The 14,352-nt window shown below is 70.4% G+C and overlaps 2 protein-coding genes across 4 annotated transcripts in view; one reads left to right on the top strand and one right to left on the bottom strand.

Annotated features, from left to right (window-relative positions):
* The first annotated feature begins 2,656 nt into the window (after nt 1-2,656).
* Nucleotides 2,657-14,352, top strand: part of LOC140904481 (uncharacterized) — a 32,965-nt gene continuing 21,269 nt past the window's right edge. Inside the window, exons 1-12 of the mRNA XM_073326858.1 lie at nt 2,657-2,813; nt 3,079-3,348; nt 4,172-4,447; nt 4,859-5,149; nt 5,409-5,522; nt 5,642-5,683; nt 6,421-6,489; nt 7,965-8,295; nt 8,422-8,547; nt 8,590-8,715; nt 9,373-9,582; nt 9,865-10,151. Of these exons, the coding sequence (XP_073182959.1) occupies nt 2,744-2,813; nt 3,079-3,348; nt 4,172-4,447; nt 4,859-5,149; nt 5,409-5,522; nt 5,642-5,683; nt 6,421-6,489; nt 7,965-8,295; nt 8,422-8,547; nt 8,590-8,715; nt 9,373-9,582; nt 9,865-10,151 (2,212 nt within the window). The 5' untranslated portion in view covers nt 2,657-2,743. The remainder of the gene's footprint in view (nt 2,814-3,078; nt 3,349-4,171; nt 4,448-4,858; nt 5,150-5,408; nt 5,523-5,641; nt 5,684-6,420; nt 6,490-7,964; nt 8,296-8,421; nt 8,548-8,589; nt 8,716-9,372; nt 9,583-9,864; nt 10,152-14,352) is intronic.
* LOC140904486 (uncharacterized) lies at nt 7,118-12,511 on the bottom strand. 3 transcript variants are annotated; one of them, XM_073326863.1, is made up of 3 exons: nt 12,360-12,511; nt 11,138-11,245; nt 7,118-10,232 (listed from the first exon to the last, which is right to left on the bottom strand). In XM_073326863.1, exons 2-3 carry the CDS (start codon nt 11,208-11,210, stop codon nt 8,041-8,043), a joined length of 2,265 nt encoding a protein of 754 aa, XP_073182964.1. In that variant the 5' UTR covers nt 11,211-11,245; nt 12,360-12,511; the 3' UTR covers nt 7,118-8,040. The 3 variants fall into 3 exon arrangements, with proteins under 3 accessions (XP_073182964.1, XP_073182965.1, XP_073182967.1); XM_073326864.1 differs by having other exon boundaries at nt 11,138-11,301; nt 12,360-12,477; XM_073326866.1 differs by having other exon boundaries at nt 11,138-11,304; nt 12,360-12,477.

A 14,352-nucleotide genomic window follows, 5' to 3' on the forward strand; every position in this document is an offset into this window, starting at 1 on the left:
AGGGCTCGTTCCGAGCGGCCCCCGGGGGCAGATCTGGAATCACAGGCTGTTCTGGCCGGCGGGAGGCCTGGCAGCCACAGGGGGCCTGGATGGACGGACGGATGGACGGAGGCGAGGGGGGCGAACGTGACTCACGCTTGGCCCACACCCCAGGGTCACTCCCTCCCTGTTGTTGTTTCTCTAATGACATGGAAGAATTCGGCTGGCTCCGAATCCAGCCCGAGCCAGGGACCAGGCAGCCAGGACTCCTGGGTTCTACCCTGGCGGGGGGGCTGGGAGCCAGGACTCCTGGGTTCTACCCTGGCAGGGGGGCTGGGAGCCAGGACTCCCGGGTTCTACCCTGGCGGGGGGGCTGGGAGCCAGGACTCCCGGGTTCTACCATGCCGGGGGGGGCTGGGAGCCAGGACTCCTGGGTTCTACCCTGGCGGGGGGGCTGGGAGCCAGGACTCCTGGGTTCTACCCTGGCAGGGGGGCTGGGAGCCAGGACTCCCGGGTTCTACCCTGGCAGGGGGGCTGGGAGCCAGGACTCCCGGGTTCTACCCTGGCGGGGGGGCTGGGAGCCAGGACTCCTGGGTTCTACCCTGGCGGGGGGGCTGGGAGCCAGGACTCCTGGGTTCTACCCTGGCGGGGGGGCTGGGAGCCAGGACTCCTGGGTTCTACCCTGGCGGGGGGGCTGGGAGCCAGGACTCCCGGGTTCTACCATGCCGGGGGGGCTGGGAGCCAGGATCCAGGACTCCTGTGTTCTTCCCTGGCCGGGGGGGGGGGGGGGGGGGGGCTGGGAGCCAGGACTCTCTTCCTGCCTCGGGGAAGGGAGGGGGTCTAGTGGGTCAGATCTGCGTGTTTTGCTGGATGAAGCCTCTGATCAGACCGTGAGTCAGCACGTGTCGGGGGGCCCTAGGGAGCGACCCCGGGGTGGGGGTGTCTAGCCGGGCACGAGCAGGTGCCGAGGCCGATGTGCTGGAGCGGGGTCCCCAGGGAGGTTTCTTGCGTGTCTGTGTGTTTGTTTTCTCCCTTGCAAAAGAATTCCGTCTCCATGGGAAGCAGCCGTAAATCACGGGGCCGGAGCCGCGGGGGCCGGGCCGCCCTGCACCCAAACCCCGCACGGTCCAGCAGGCTCAGGCCAGGGAACCCAGCCCTGGGTGATGGACGCCCGGCCGGCCAAGAGCCCCTGCGTGCAGGGAGCCTGCCCGTAGGGGGCACTGCTGAGGAGCGCACCATGCAGAGCGAACCCAGGCGTCCTGGCTCCCAGTCTCCCCCTGCTCTAACCACTAGACCCCACTCCTCTCCCTGAGAGAACCCAGGCATCCTGGCTCCCAGCCCCGCTGCTCTAACCCACCAGCCCCCACTCCCCTCCCTGAGCTGGGAGAGAACCCAGGAGTCCTGGCCCACACTCGACTCCCAGAGCCGGGGAGGAACCCAGGAGTCCTGGCTGGGGGTTGGTGCTGAGGACGGAGCAGGAGCAGCGGAGGAGGCCAGGGGCGTGAGGGAGAGCCAGGATAAGGGCTGGTCTCCTTCCCCCCCCCACCCCGCCGCCCGGCTCCGGGCCACATCTGGGATCCATCGCCCGGCCCAGCTGCAAAAGTTCACGGGCTCCTTTCGCTTCCAACCCTGAGCTCATCCCGGCGCTCGCCGCCCAGCCACTGAGTCACCCCTCTGCTCCCCACGGCACAGCCCCCTCGCGCCGCCCTGGGGCAACGGGGCAGCCCTGACTGCCCAGGGCACAGTGTCCCCTGCTGCCCCTTCCCCGCTCCCTGAGGTACAGCCCCCCAGTGCTGCCCTGGGGGAATGGGGCAGCCCTGACCGCCAGGGGAGAGCCCCCTGCTGCCCCGCCCCCCGCAGCCCAGCCCCCCAGTGCCGCCCTGGGGCAATGGGGCAGCCCTGACCGCCAGGGGAGAGCCCCCTGCTGCCCCCCCGCCCCCCCGCAGCCCAGCCCCTAGCACTGCCCTGGGGCAACGGGGCAGCCCTGGCTGCCCGGGCAGAGCCCCCTGCTGCCCCCCCCGCCCCCCCGCAGCCCAGCCCCCCAGTACCGCCCTGGGGCAACAGGGCAGCCCTGGCTGCCCGGGCAGAGCCCCCTGCTGCCCCCCGCCCCGCTCCCTGCAGCCCAGCCCCCAGGGAACCCCCACTGGCACTGCCGGCGGGCATAGGGCCAGGGTGGGGTGTCACAGAGTGTGGGGGAGTCCAGGCCCTGCCCCCCTCTTCCTGGGATCCACTGAGACTCTCAGCCAGCCAGTAAAACAGAAGGTTTATTGGACAACAGGAACACAGTCCACAACAGAGCTTGTGGGTACAACCAGGACCCCTCAGTCGAGTCCTTCTGGGGGAGCAGGGAGCTTAGACCCCAGCCCTGGGGTTCCCTGTGTTCCTCCACCCAGCCCCAAACTGAAACTAAACCCCCCCAGCAGGTTCCCTGCTGCACTCCCCGTCCACATTCCCGGGCAGAGGTGTTACCTCCCCCCTCCCCCCCTCAGGTGACAGGCTCTCAGGTCTCCCACCCCCAGGTCAGCACTCCCCCCCACCCCCCCACGTCCCATCCTCACAGGGGGTTAATGATCCGAGCTGCCAAGTCTCCTCCCCTGCCCGTCACCCACTTTCATTTTCACTCTCTCTCGGCACCTCAGCTGGGTCCTGCTGGGCCGAGCTCCCCCTACCCGGACACGGACGCCCACCACATCCCCCCGCCCGGCTGGGGGCTCCTGCCCCGCCCTGCTCCCGGACGCCTGGGTCCCTGATCGCTGCCGCGGGGATGGGGCCCCGGAAACACCTGCTGCTGGTGTGGCTGGCGCTGTGGCCCCTACTAGGCCTGGGCGAGCCAGGTGGGTCCCGGGGCGGGGACAGCCGGACACCCCGGGTCAGGGCCGGAGCAGTGGGGTGTGAGGAGGGGAGAGCTCCAGGGAACGGGGGGCTGGGGGCACCCTCACCCCACCAGGAAATCCGGACTCTGTGCTGCAGGGAGTGGGGTGGGGGGCTCAGCAGGGGGCGCTGTGCTGGAGGGGGCAGGGTGGGGGGCACTGTGCCGGAGGGGGAGGCGGGGTGGGTGGTTCCCACCCCAAACTCACCCCCTCTCCCGCCCCGGCGCAGCCTCCGACGGGCCCCACAGTCTGGCCTACCACTACGTGGGCACCTACGACGCCTCGGGCCTGCTGGAGTTCGGGGCGGCCGGGCTGCTGGACGGGGCGCCCATCGACGGCTACGACCGGGCCGCCCGCGCCAAGGTGCCCGCCCAGCCCTGGGTGGGCGACGGGCTGGACCCCGAGTACTGGCGCCAGGGGAGCGTCTCGCGGGCTGCCAAGGAGGACTGGTTCCGGCGCAACGTGGAGATCCTGAAACAGAGAACCAACCAGACGCAGGGTGAGCGGGCCCCCCCCCGGCCCCCCACAGCCCCCCACCCCGAGACATCTGTGCCACGCGGAACTTCTCACCCCACTGCCCCCAATCCTCTCTGTGGCCCCAGATCCCCCCCTCTGCCCCCCCAAGGCCTCCCCACCCCCCTGTGCCCCCATTTCCCTTGAAACCCCTCCTGCCCCCAAGGCCCCCCTACCCCCCCATTTCTGGTGTCCCCAGTGGAGTCCCCTCCATGGCTCTCCAAAGCTTCCAGATGGGTCTCCCCATCCTGCCTAGTGTCCCACTGATCCCCCCCCGACTCCCTCCCCACGTCTCCGACCACACCTCTCCCCCTTTCCCATGCCTCCCCCTGTGACCCCCCGGGGCTGCAACCCCGTGGCTCCCTCTGGGGTCCCATCGTCCTGCTCCATGACTCCCCCCGTGGTCCCCATGCGCCCCCGAGCCCTCTGTGGCCCATGGCCTAGCATGTAGCTCCCCCCATGACCCCATGGCCTGGCGCGTGGCTCCCCCCGTGGTCCCCATGCCCCCACAAGCTCTCCGTGGCCTGGTGCATGGCCCCCCTGTGGCCTGACCCGTGGCTCCCCCGTGGTCCCCATGCCCCCCCGAGCTCTCTGTGGCCTGGCGCGTGGCTCCTCCTGTGGCCTGGCGCGTGGCTCCCCCCGTGGCCCATGGCCTGACCTGTGGCTCCCCCTGTGGTCCCCATGCCCCCACGAGCTCTCCGTGGCCTGGTGCATGGCCCCCCCATGGCCCGGCGCGTGGCTCCCCCCGTGGTCCCCATGCCCCCCGAGCTCTCTGTGGCCCGTGGCCTGACCCGTGGCTCCGTCCCCAGGCCGCCACACCCTGCAGTGGGCACTGGGCTGCGAGCAGGAGCCCGGGGGCGTGGTCCGCGGCTGGTACCAATTCGGCTACGACGGGCAGGACTTGGTGGTGTTCGACCGGGGGAACCGGCGCTGGCTGGCGGCTCTGTCCTGGGCCGAGGCCACCCGGCGCCGCTGGGACGCCCAGCCCGAGTTCGGGGAGCGGCTGTACCACTACCTGGGGGACACCTGCGTGGAGTGGCTGGGCCGGTTCCTGCGGAGCCGGCGCGCCTGGGCCAGGAGGGCAGGTAGGGGCTGGGGGGCAGCCACCCCATGGAACGGGGCCGGGGGGGCAGCCACCCCATGGAACGGGGCCGGGGGGGCAGTCACCCCATGGAACGGGGCTGGGGAGGGGTCACCCCATGGAACGGGGCCTACCTGGGCAGGGGTCGTCACCCCATGGATTAGGGGGCTGGGAGGAGGGGTAACTCCAGGATCTGGAGGAGGGGCGACCTCAGGGGTTGGGGTGACCCCTACAGATTGGGGGCAGGAGTGACCCCAAAGTAAGGGGGGACGAGTGACCCCACAGATCAGGGGCTGGGGTGACCCAAGGAAAGGGGGGCTGGGGTGACCCCAAGGAGAAGGGGGACGGGTGACCCCACAGATCAGGGGCTGGGGTGACCCCCCAGATCAGGGCTCTCACCCTCTCTCTCCCCCAGCTGCCCCCCAGTTGCAGGCCTGGTCCTGCCCGACCCCCAGCCGCCCGGGCTGGCTGACTCTCGAGTGCCTGGCCTGGGGGTTCCCGACGCGGGACATCGAGGTGTCCTGGCTGCGGGGGAACGCGACCCTGCCGGGGGCCGAGGCAGGCGCGGGGCTGCCCAGCGGGGACGGGAGCTACCAACGCCGGAGCCGCCTGCCGGTGCCCGAGGGACAGGCCCAGGGGGTGCAGTGCCAGGCCTCGCACGGGGACCTGGAGATGCCCCTGGAGACGCCCCTGGAGACGACGTGGGGTAAGAGTCCTGCCCCAGCGCCCCCCAGCCCTGCCACCAGGATCCCCCCAGCGACCCCCACTGCCCCCTTCCCCCTGCAGCCCTGCCACCGGGATCCCCCCAGCACCCCTTTGCCCGCACTGCCCTGCCAGCCCCCTGCTGCCGGGATCCTCCCCTGTACCCCCCACACCACCCCCTTCCCCCTACAGCCCTGCCAGCCCCCCACTGACGGGAGCCTCCCCCCCAATTTCTAACCGCTCTCCCCATGGCTCTGTCCCAGCCCCCAGGAGCATGTCGTGCAGAGGGGGCATCTCCCCCGGGACCGTGGCCGGGGCAGCTCTGGGGGCGCTGGGAGGCCTGGCCGGGGGGCTGCTGCTGCTGTGGAGGAGGCGAGGTAAGAGCGGGGCAGGGCAGGGGGCTCGGGTGCCGGCTCTGGGGTGGGTGGGGGCTCAACTGGGCTGAGAACGGTCACGACTCGTCTCCCGAACTCACCCACCACTTGTGTCTTTGCAGCTGGCTGGAGCCTGGGAGAGTCCAAACTGGGCCTCGTCTCAGGTGAGAGACCCCACCACGGCATCCCCTTTATACAGGGAGTGGGGTCCTGGGGGGGATATGCTCCCGGGGTCTCCCCCCCCTGCCCCCAGGGCCTCCTTCCTGTCCCTCCCCAAGGGGGTATGCCCCCGGGCTCCCCTTCCCCACAGGGAAACCCCCTCCAGAAGCCCCCCCGGCCTCCCCCTGCCCCCTCCCTGTTGGTGATACACCTCCTGGGGCCCCCTCCCCCTGGGGCTTCACCCCAGGAGTTCCCTGCCCCACCCCCACGCACCCCCTTCCCCATGGGAGACATACCCCTGGGAGCGCCCCCTGTGCCCCCTTCCCCCTTGGGGCATACCCCCCCACGAACCCCCTTGATACCGGGCTGGGGGGGATGCACCCCCCACCTCCGTGCCCTGACTAACCTGCCCCGCTTCTCCTCCCCCAGAGGAAGAGCTGCCAGAAGACAGCTGATCCCGTGGGTCTGGTAAGTGCAGTGACCCCCTGCCCTCCATCAGAGCCCCCGATCCGCACCTGGGGATTTCTGGGGAGCAGATCCGCCACCCCGTGGCCACAGCGGGTACTCCAGCCCTGGACTTCCCCCGCTCCCAGTACAACCAGTCAGCCCCTCCCGCTACCCAGTGGGGTTCCTATGGGGGTGTGACCCCCGCCCTTCCCCCAGCTAATTCCTTTACTGACAGCAGCAGGTTTCCCCTCCACCCTCCGCTCTGTTCTCGCTCATTCCCTGGTTTTTCCCCCAGGCCAGATTTTCCACCTGGACGCCTGGGCTCCTAGCGGCCGGAGGCAGATCGCGTCCCCGGGCTGGACACGTGACTTGATTCTGAAATGTCGCCTGGACCTTGAGAACCTGGGGGCCCCACTGATTGCCAATTGATTTCCACCCCCCAGTTCTGCTGACCCCTGGGTTCACTGTCTCTCCTCCGCACCCCCCGTGCTGTCCCGCCCAGGGCCGCCACGCCAAGGCAGGAAGCTAATGGCTGCAGAAGGCAGGGAGTGTGGTGGGAAATCACCCCCTTCCTTCGCTGGACGTACAGCACCGAGCACCTGAGACCGGGGCACTGCTGCAATATAGGATCATAAAGAATCACTTGTAATCGTCACCCGCGTCAGTGCCTCAACCCAGCGCCAGGGCTTGGCAGGGAAACAAGTCCCAGCAGCAAAACCCAAGGGGCTGGCGGATTCACAGAACCAGCACCCCACAGGGGTCAGGCCCCGTACCCCTTTCCCTGCCCCCTGAGCCATCCAGTCCCTGCCCTGGGGCCGGAGCCCCCTAGAGGGACAGGCCCCGGGCCCCATTCCCCACCCCTCTGAGCCAGCGAGTCCTGCCGTGGGGCCGGAGGGGAGCCGGTGCCCCGTAGAGGGAGAGGCCCCTGCCCCATTCCCTGCCTGAGGCAGGCTCCGTGTTCACCCATCAGGAGTCACCAATCTGGAGCTGAATTCTGCTCATCACATTTATTTACACAAGGGGGAAAATCAGCAGAATCCCCCCCGCCCCTCACCGGTGGGAAACCCCCCTTTGCGAGGACTCCCTGGAGGGGAACGAGCTGCCGTGGTGCTGGGCACGAATCACCACACAGGGGCCTGCGCACCCAGCCGCTCTCTGCAAACCGTTTGGTCCAGCCGGCCCCTGCTCCCCACCCCTGGGACCTCCCGCGCGTCACCCAACGGGAACAGGGGAAGCCGCGTGTTCCTGCTACTTCCCCGTGCGCTGGGTGCCCCGGGCAGGGGGTGAACGGAGGAGCTCACACCCCTCGCAGTGACGGGCTCAGGCTCTCTGCACACTCAGGCAGGCGCCAGGGTCCCACTTTGGTGCTTTTCTCCACGTCCAAGAGAGCTGACACCATTTCTTAACTGCAAGCTGAGACTTGCCATGCTAACCTGACTCCGGGAGCAGGGCCCTGCCCTGGGCCCGTAGCATCCGCGTCTGGCTCCGGCCTGGAGCCTGTGATCTCTAAAAGCAGCCCTAGGCAGCAAAGGCAGAGCTCGGGGGCAGCCCCAGCAGGGACAAATCCCAGGGGTCAGGTCCTCAGGGACAGAGGGAAATGCAAGAGAGGAGGGGGAAATCAGTCCTAAGAGCCAGGCTATCCTCAGAGATTGGAGAATATAAAAGAGCCAGGGAGAGAACCCAGGAGTCCTGGCTCCCAGCTCCCAACCCCCCCCCCCCCACACTAACCCACCAGACCACACTCCCCTCGCAGAGCTGGGGGGAGCCGTGTCTCAGGGCTACCTCTCCTGAGCATGCAGCCTCTGATGTGGCTGTGGGGCAGTACATGGCACCCCCCAGGGTTCCCCCGGCTCAGAGTGGCCGCGCCCGGGCGCGTACAGAGATGGGCCGTCCCGTGGGGGCCGGGGTCCCCGGCTCAGAGCGGCCGCGCCCGGGCGTGCACCCGCAGGTGGGCCGTCAGGTGGGAGCTGTGCCGGAAGCGCTTGCCGCACTGGGCGCAGGCGAAGGGCCGCTCGCCGGTGTGGGTGCGCTGGTGCCCGGTGAGGGTGGAGCCCTTGCTGAAGGCCTTGCCGCACTGGGCGCAGGCGAAGGGGCGCTCGCCGGTGTGGGTCCGCTGGTGCTGCAGCAGGTCCGAGCTCTGGCCGAAGCGCTTGCCGCACTGGGGGCAGGGGTAGGGGCGCTCGCCGCGGTGCAGCCGCCGGTGCGTCCGCAGGTTGGAGCTGCGGCTGAAGCTGCGCCCGCACTCGGCGCAGGCGTAGGGCTTCTCGCCCGTGTGCACCCGCCGGTGGGCCACCAGGTCCGAGGCCTGGCTGAAGCGGCGGGGACAGTCGGGGCAGCGGTGCGGGCGCTCGCCCGTGTGGATGCGCTGGTGCTTGACCAGCACGGAGGTGTCCCCGAAGCGCTTGCCGCACTCGGGGCACGGGTAGGGGCGCTCGCCCGTGTGCAGCCGCCGGTGCGTCCGCAGGTTGGAGCCCCGCAGGAAGCCCCGCCCGCACTCCGGGCACCGGAAGGGCTTGTCGCCCGCGTGGATCCGCTGGTGGGCCACCAGGTTGGAGCTGCGGGAGAAGCGCTTCCCGCACTCGGGGCAGGGGTAGGGACGCTCGCCCGGCTGGAGGGCGGGGGGCCGAGCCGGGGGGCCCTGCTGGGGGGCAGGATCTGAGCCATGACCCACAGTGCCAGGCTGGGGGGCCGGACCCTGATCTATGGTGCCCTGACTCAGGGGGTTCTGCTGGGGGGCGGGATGTGACCCGTGATCCGTGGGGGCCTGACTCAGGGGGTTCTGCTGGGGGGCGGGATGTGACCCGTGATTCATGGGGGCCTGGCTCAGGGGACCCTGCTGGTGGGTGGGATCTGACCCATGACCCACGGGGCCCTGGCTCAGGGGACCTTGGTCAGGGGTGGAATTTGACCCATGACCCACGGGGGCCTGGCTCAGGGGACCCTGCTGGGGGTCAGGATTGGAGCTGTTACCCAGAGGGCCCTGCCGGGCGAGGGCGTCCTCTGAGCTGTGACCCAGGGAGTCCTGCTGGGGCGGGGGGCTGGAGCCCTGACTCAGGGGGCCTGGCTGGGGGGCAGGCTCCTCCCCTGGGGGCGTGGGCTGAGGCTCCGGACTCCCGCCCGGCCCGGTGCCCTGGGGCCCGTGGCCCCGCCGATGGCGGGCCAGGGTGGAGCTGCGGGCGAAGCTGGCCCCGCAGAGCTGGCAGGGGTAGGGCCGCTCCCCAGTGTGTCTCCGCTGGTGGTTGACCAGGGTGGAGGCCAGGCTGAAGCCAGCGCCGCACTGGCCGCAGCGGAAGGGCCGCTCGCCCGTGTGGGCCCGCTGGTGCTGCACCAGGTCGGAGCTGCGCCGGAAGCCCTTGCCGCAGTCGGGGCAGGCGAAGGGGCGCTCGCCCGTGTGCCGGCTCCGGTGGGCGGCCAGCCCCGACTGCACGGCGAAGGCCTCCCCGCACTGGCCGCAGCGGTAGGGGCGCTCGCCGGTGTGCAGCCGCCGGTGCTTGGCCAGCGAGGAGCTCTGGGAGAAGGTGCGGCCGCAGTGGGGGCAGCGGTAGGGGCGCTCGCCGGTGTGCAGCCGCCGGTGCCGCTGCAGGGTGGAGCCGGCGCGGAAGCTGCGTCCGCACACGGCGCAGTCGTAGGGCTTCTCGCCCGTGTGCACCCGCCGGTGGGCCAGGAAGTTGGAGCTGGCGCTGAAGGCCCGGCCGCAGTCGGGGCAGACGTAGGGCCGCTCGCCCGTGTGGATCCGCAGGTGCTGCGTCAGGTGGGAGCTCTGCCCGAAGGCCTTGCCGCACTCGGGGCAGGCGTACTGCCGCCCAGGGGCCGGGGGCCCGGGCGGTCTCGCTGGGGCGCAGATCCGCGGCTGGGCTGCCAGGGCAGAGCTGCGGGGCGTCCCTGCTGCCCGGATCGTGGATTCCTCCAGCCCCCTGTCAGCTGCCCTGCGGAGAGCCGGCTCCGCGTCTCTCTCCCCAGCAGGGTTTCCCCGTCGGCTCTCGCAGGCTCCGGGGCTCGGCGCACCGCTCTCCTGGGGTTGTCCCGGTAACTTCCCGTCTGGCTCCGCTCGCTCACGCCCTTCCGGCTGGGGATCCCCCTCCTCGGCCTCGCTTGCTGGCCCATCACCTGCGGGGGAAAGGATCGCGTCAGTATTCTCACGGTGCTGGAAATCCACCCCCCAAGCAGGGTTTATTAATTATTTGATTCTGCTTGGGGTTTTATTGTAAAGCCGCAGGGTAACCCAGGGCTAACGGCCCTGCCAAGTGCGCTCTGCACAGCCTTCCGCGTGTCCTTTCCTCTCATGCACTCCTCACTGTGCAGTCCTTTTGCTCCATATTTCATGGTTTTCCCAGGGCAGATGGGTTTTTTCCCCTTCTTCAGTGAAGCAAAGTTCTCGGCTCGGTCCCAGGTCTGTCTGTGAACCACCTGGAGCCCCCCTGGGACAGAGAGAGGGAATCAGACCCAAGCCGTCCCTGCTCGGAAAAGGGAACAAACCAGCCTGCAGACGGCAGACCCCGGGCCTCTGCTGCTGCTCAGAGCCTCCCAAGGGGGCAAAGGGAAACTGACCAGAGCAGCCAGTTTCGGAGCTGCTGGCAGGCTGACCTGAACCAGGCTGGTTTCTCTCTGCTGCTGCTGGGCAAGCTCTGAGCAGCAGCTGGGGCAGCCCTGGGTCTGGCAGGGGCAGAGGGACAGAGTAAGATCTAGAGAGCAGGACAGACGGACCCGCTGGTGAAGTCAGGCCCCAGCCGGGCTGTCTGTGGGGCCTGATCCCGGCACTTCTAGGCCTGAAAACATGAGCCTCCAGCACCCAGGGACAGAGGTCTATGGACCGACAGGCAGGCAGGCATCCAGGGATGGAGACAGACCTCTAAACATAGCGAGGAACACACACAAAATGGAGGTTGTGAAATCATGACACACGGCAGGGGCAGCACCTGGAAGGCCTGTAAATCCCCTGCTGTTACTACCCATATTTAAAGGCTCCAGGAAGCCAGGGATGAATTTCCGAGCCGGTTTAAGCGATTCCTCACCTGTGCGGGCGTCTCTCGGGGTCTCCTCAGCACCCCGGGGGCCTGGGACCCGCAGCTCTGCCCCTCGCTCCATCCGGGAGAGCGCGTCCGGCCCAGGGATGAGAAATCCTGCTCGGGGGACGGGGACAGGCGAGATCAGGGCGTGCGATGCGGCAGGAGAATATCTGCTACAAGGAACGTCCCGTGATTTGAACCCAGCCCCGGCCTGCTCCGGGGGACGTGGTCTGACCCCAGGGGCAGGGAAGAGGCAGGATACCGGGTGGGATGGGTCCGTGGGGCTGACCAGTGGGGGCAGGGAGGGGACGGGATGGGCCCAAATTGGATAACCCAGGGGGCGGGTGGGGGGCAGGATACCAGGCTGGATGGGCTCATGGGGGTGACCCGGGGGGAAGGGAGGGGGTAGGATACCGGGTGGGATGGGCCCGTGGGGCTGACCCGGGGGGGCAGGGAGGGGGCAGGATACCGGGCGGGATGGGCCCGGGGGGCAGGGAGGGGGCAGGATACCGGGCGGGATGGGCCCAGGGGGCTGACCCGGGGGGCAGGGAGGGGGCAGGATACCAGGCGGGATGGGCCCGGGGGGCTGACCCGGGGGGCAGGGAGGGGGCAGGATACCGGGCGGGATGGGCCCGTGGGGCTGACCCGGGGGGCAGGGAGGGGGCAGGATACCGGGCGGGATGGGCCCGTGGGGCTGACCCGGGGGGCAGGGAGGGGGCAGGATACCGGGCGGGATGGGCCCGTGGGGCTGACCCGGGGGGCAGGGAGGGGGCAGGATACCGGGCGGGATGGGCCCGTGGGGCTGACCCGGGGGGCAGGGAGGGGGCAGGATACCGGGCGGGATGGGCCCTGGGGGCAGGGAGGGGGCAGGATACCGGGCGGGATGGGCCCGGGGGGCAGGGAAGGGGCAGGATACCGGGCGGGATGGGCCCGGGAGGCAGGGAGGGGGCAGGATACCGGGCGGGATGGGCCCGGGGGGCTGACCCGGGGGGCAGGGAAGGGGCAGGATACCGGGCAGGATGGGCCTGGGGGGCAGGGAGGGGGATACCACCCCGGGGGGTACCACAGCCCTGGGGGCTCCCTGTCCCCGCTACAGACACCCAGGGTGGGAGGGCCGGGGGGGCTGTGGGATGTTCAGATCTCAGTCGCCCCCCTGCCCGGTGCCCATCAGCCGGTGGGGGCTGCTCCTGCCCGCCCCCTTCCAGCCCCCCCCCGCGGCCCCCCGCACCTGCCGGCCCCGGCTCAGCAGCTCCCCCGGCGGAGCTCGGCGCTGCGCGGCCCAGGGGCGGCTCCAGCCCAGCGCGGCCCCCGGGCTCCCCCCGCCCGGGCCGGGCGCAGCAGCGGGGCCGGGCGCGGATGCAGCCGCGGCGCTGACCCAGGAAGCCCAACCCCCGGGCGGGGGGGCGGGGAGAGCGGCCCCCGGGATGGGGGGGCATGGACCCGCCCCCGGACCCGCCCCTCCCGGCGGGGGGGCTGCTGCTGCCGGGCCCGGCAGGAAATGCTGCAGCTGCTGGGTTCAGAGCCGCCCCCCCGGGGGGAAATCAGCCCCCCCAGCGACGGGCTCAGCCCCCCCCCCCCCGCCAGAGACAGGCTCAGACCCCCCCCCCCCGCCAGAGACGGGCTCAGCCCCCCCCCCCGCCAGAGACGGGCTCAGCCCCCAGCGACGGGCTCAGCCCCCCCCCCGCCAGAGACAGGCTCAGCCCCCCCCCCCCGTCAGAGACAGGCTCAGCCCCCCAGCTACGGGCTCAGCCCCCCCCCCGCCAGAGACAGGCTCAGACCCCCCCCCCGCCAGAGACGGGCTCAGCCCCCCCCCATCAGAGACAGGCTCAGACCCCCCCCCCGCCAGAGACGGGCTCAGCCCCCCCCCATCAGAGACAGGCTCAGACCCCCCCCCGCCAGTGACGGGCTCAGCCCCCTGCCAGAGACAGGCTCAGCCCCCCCAGCTACGGGCTCAGACTCCCCCCCCCCCGTCAGAGACAGGCTCAGACCCCCCCCCCCGCCAGAGATGGGCTCAGCCCCCTGCCAGAGACAGGCTCAGCCCCCCCAGCTACGGGCTCAGACTCCCCCCCCCCGTCAGAGACAGGCTCAGACCCCCCCCCCCGCCAGAGACGGGCTCAGCCCCCCAGCTATGGGCTCAGCCCCCCCCCCATCAGAGACAGGCTCAGGACCCCCCCCGCCAGAGATGGGCTCAGCCCACCCCGCCAGTGACGGGCTCAGCCCCCTGCCAGAGACAGGCTCAGCCCCCCCAGCTATGGGCTCAGACTCCCCCCCCCCCCCCGTCAGAGACAGGCTCAGACCCCCCCCCCCGCCAGAGACGGGCTCAGCCCCCCAGCTATGGGCTCAGCCCCCCCCCATCAGAGACAGGCTCAGGACCCACCCCCGCCAGAGACGGGCTCAGGCCCCCAGCTATGGACTCAGCCCCCCCCATCAGAGACAGGCTCAGACCTCCCCCCCCGCCAGAGACAGGCTCAGACCCCGCCCCCCCCGCCAGAGATGGGCTCAGGCTCTCGGCACACTCAGGCAGCATCAGTCATGCCAGGGACTCTGGGCGAGCCGTCCCAGTGCCATTTGGACAATGCGTTTTTGAATAAACAGCTGCCGTGGGAGAGCCCCGGAGAGCTCAGCGCTCCCTGTGCGGCCCCGGGACAGGCCGCTGGCCGGACACAAACCAGCCGCGACGGGGCCGGCCGCTCCCCTGGCTGAGAGGGGACGCGGGTCCGGCCGGCCTCGTCCTTACAGAGGGGAGATGGGGCCTGACCTTGAGTTACCGCCCAGGGGTGCAGTCCCAGGGAAGACAAGGCCGCTGGGCACCGGGCACAGAGCCCACGCCCATGCACGCGGACACACGCCCATGCACACGTGCACACACACACGCTGACTGCCGGGTCACACGAGCAAACTGTGCGAACAGTGACTGATGCGGGACGTGGCTTTTGGCCAGGATGCCCCAGCTCCCGCCCAGGCCCTGGCCGGGAACAGTCCTTTGAACCCCACCCAGGGGTTTTCTGTGGCCCCAGGCCCAGCACACGGACCCTGTGGGCTGCGAGTCTCCGTCCCCTGGCCAGTCTGGGTCTCCGCACCTGCCCTGGTGTGCCAGGCGAGCTGCAGAGCACCGTCCCCTCCTGCTTGCGAAGCGGGGCAGGCTGACTTCTTGCTGCCTCAGAGGAGTTGACCTCCACCTCTCCCTAGGGACCCCCTGGGAAACCCACCGCCCTTTAAAA

Source organism: Lepidochelys kempii, unplaced genomic scaffold, assembly GCF_965140265.1.
Source record: "Lepidochelys kempii isolate rLepKem1 unplaced genomic scaffold, rLepKem1.hap2 scaffold_137, whole genome shotgun sequence".
NCBI lineage: Eukaryota > Metazoa > Chordata > Testudines > Cheloniidae > Lepidochelys > Lepidochelys kempii.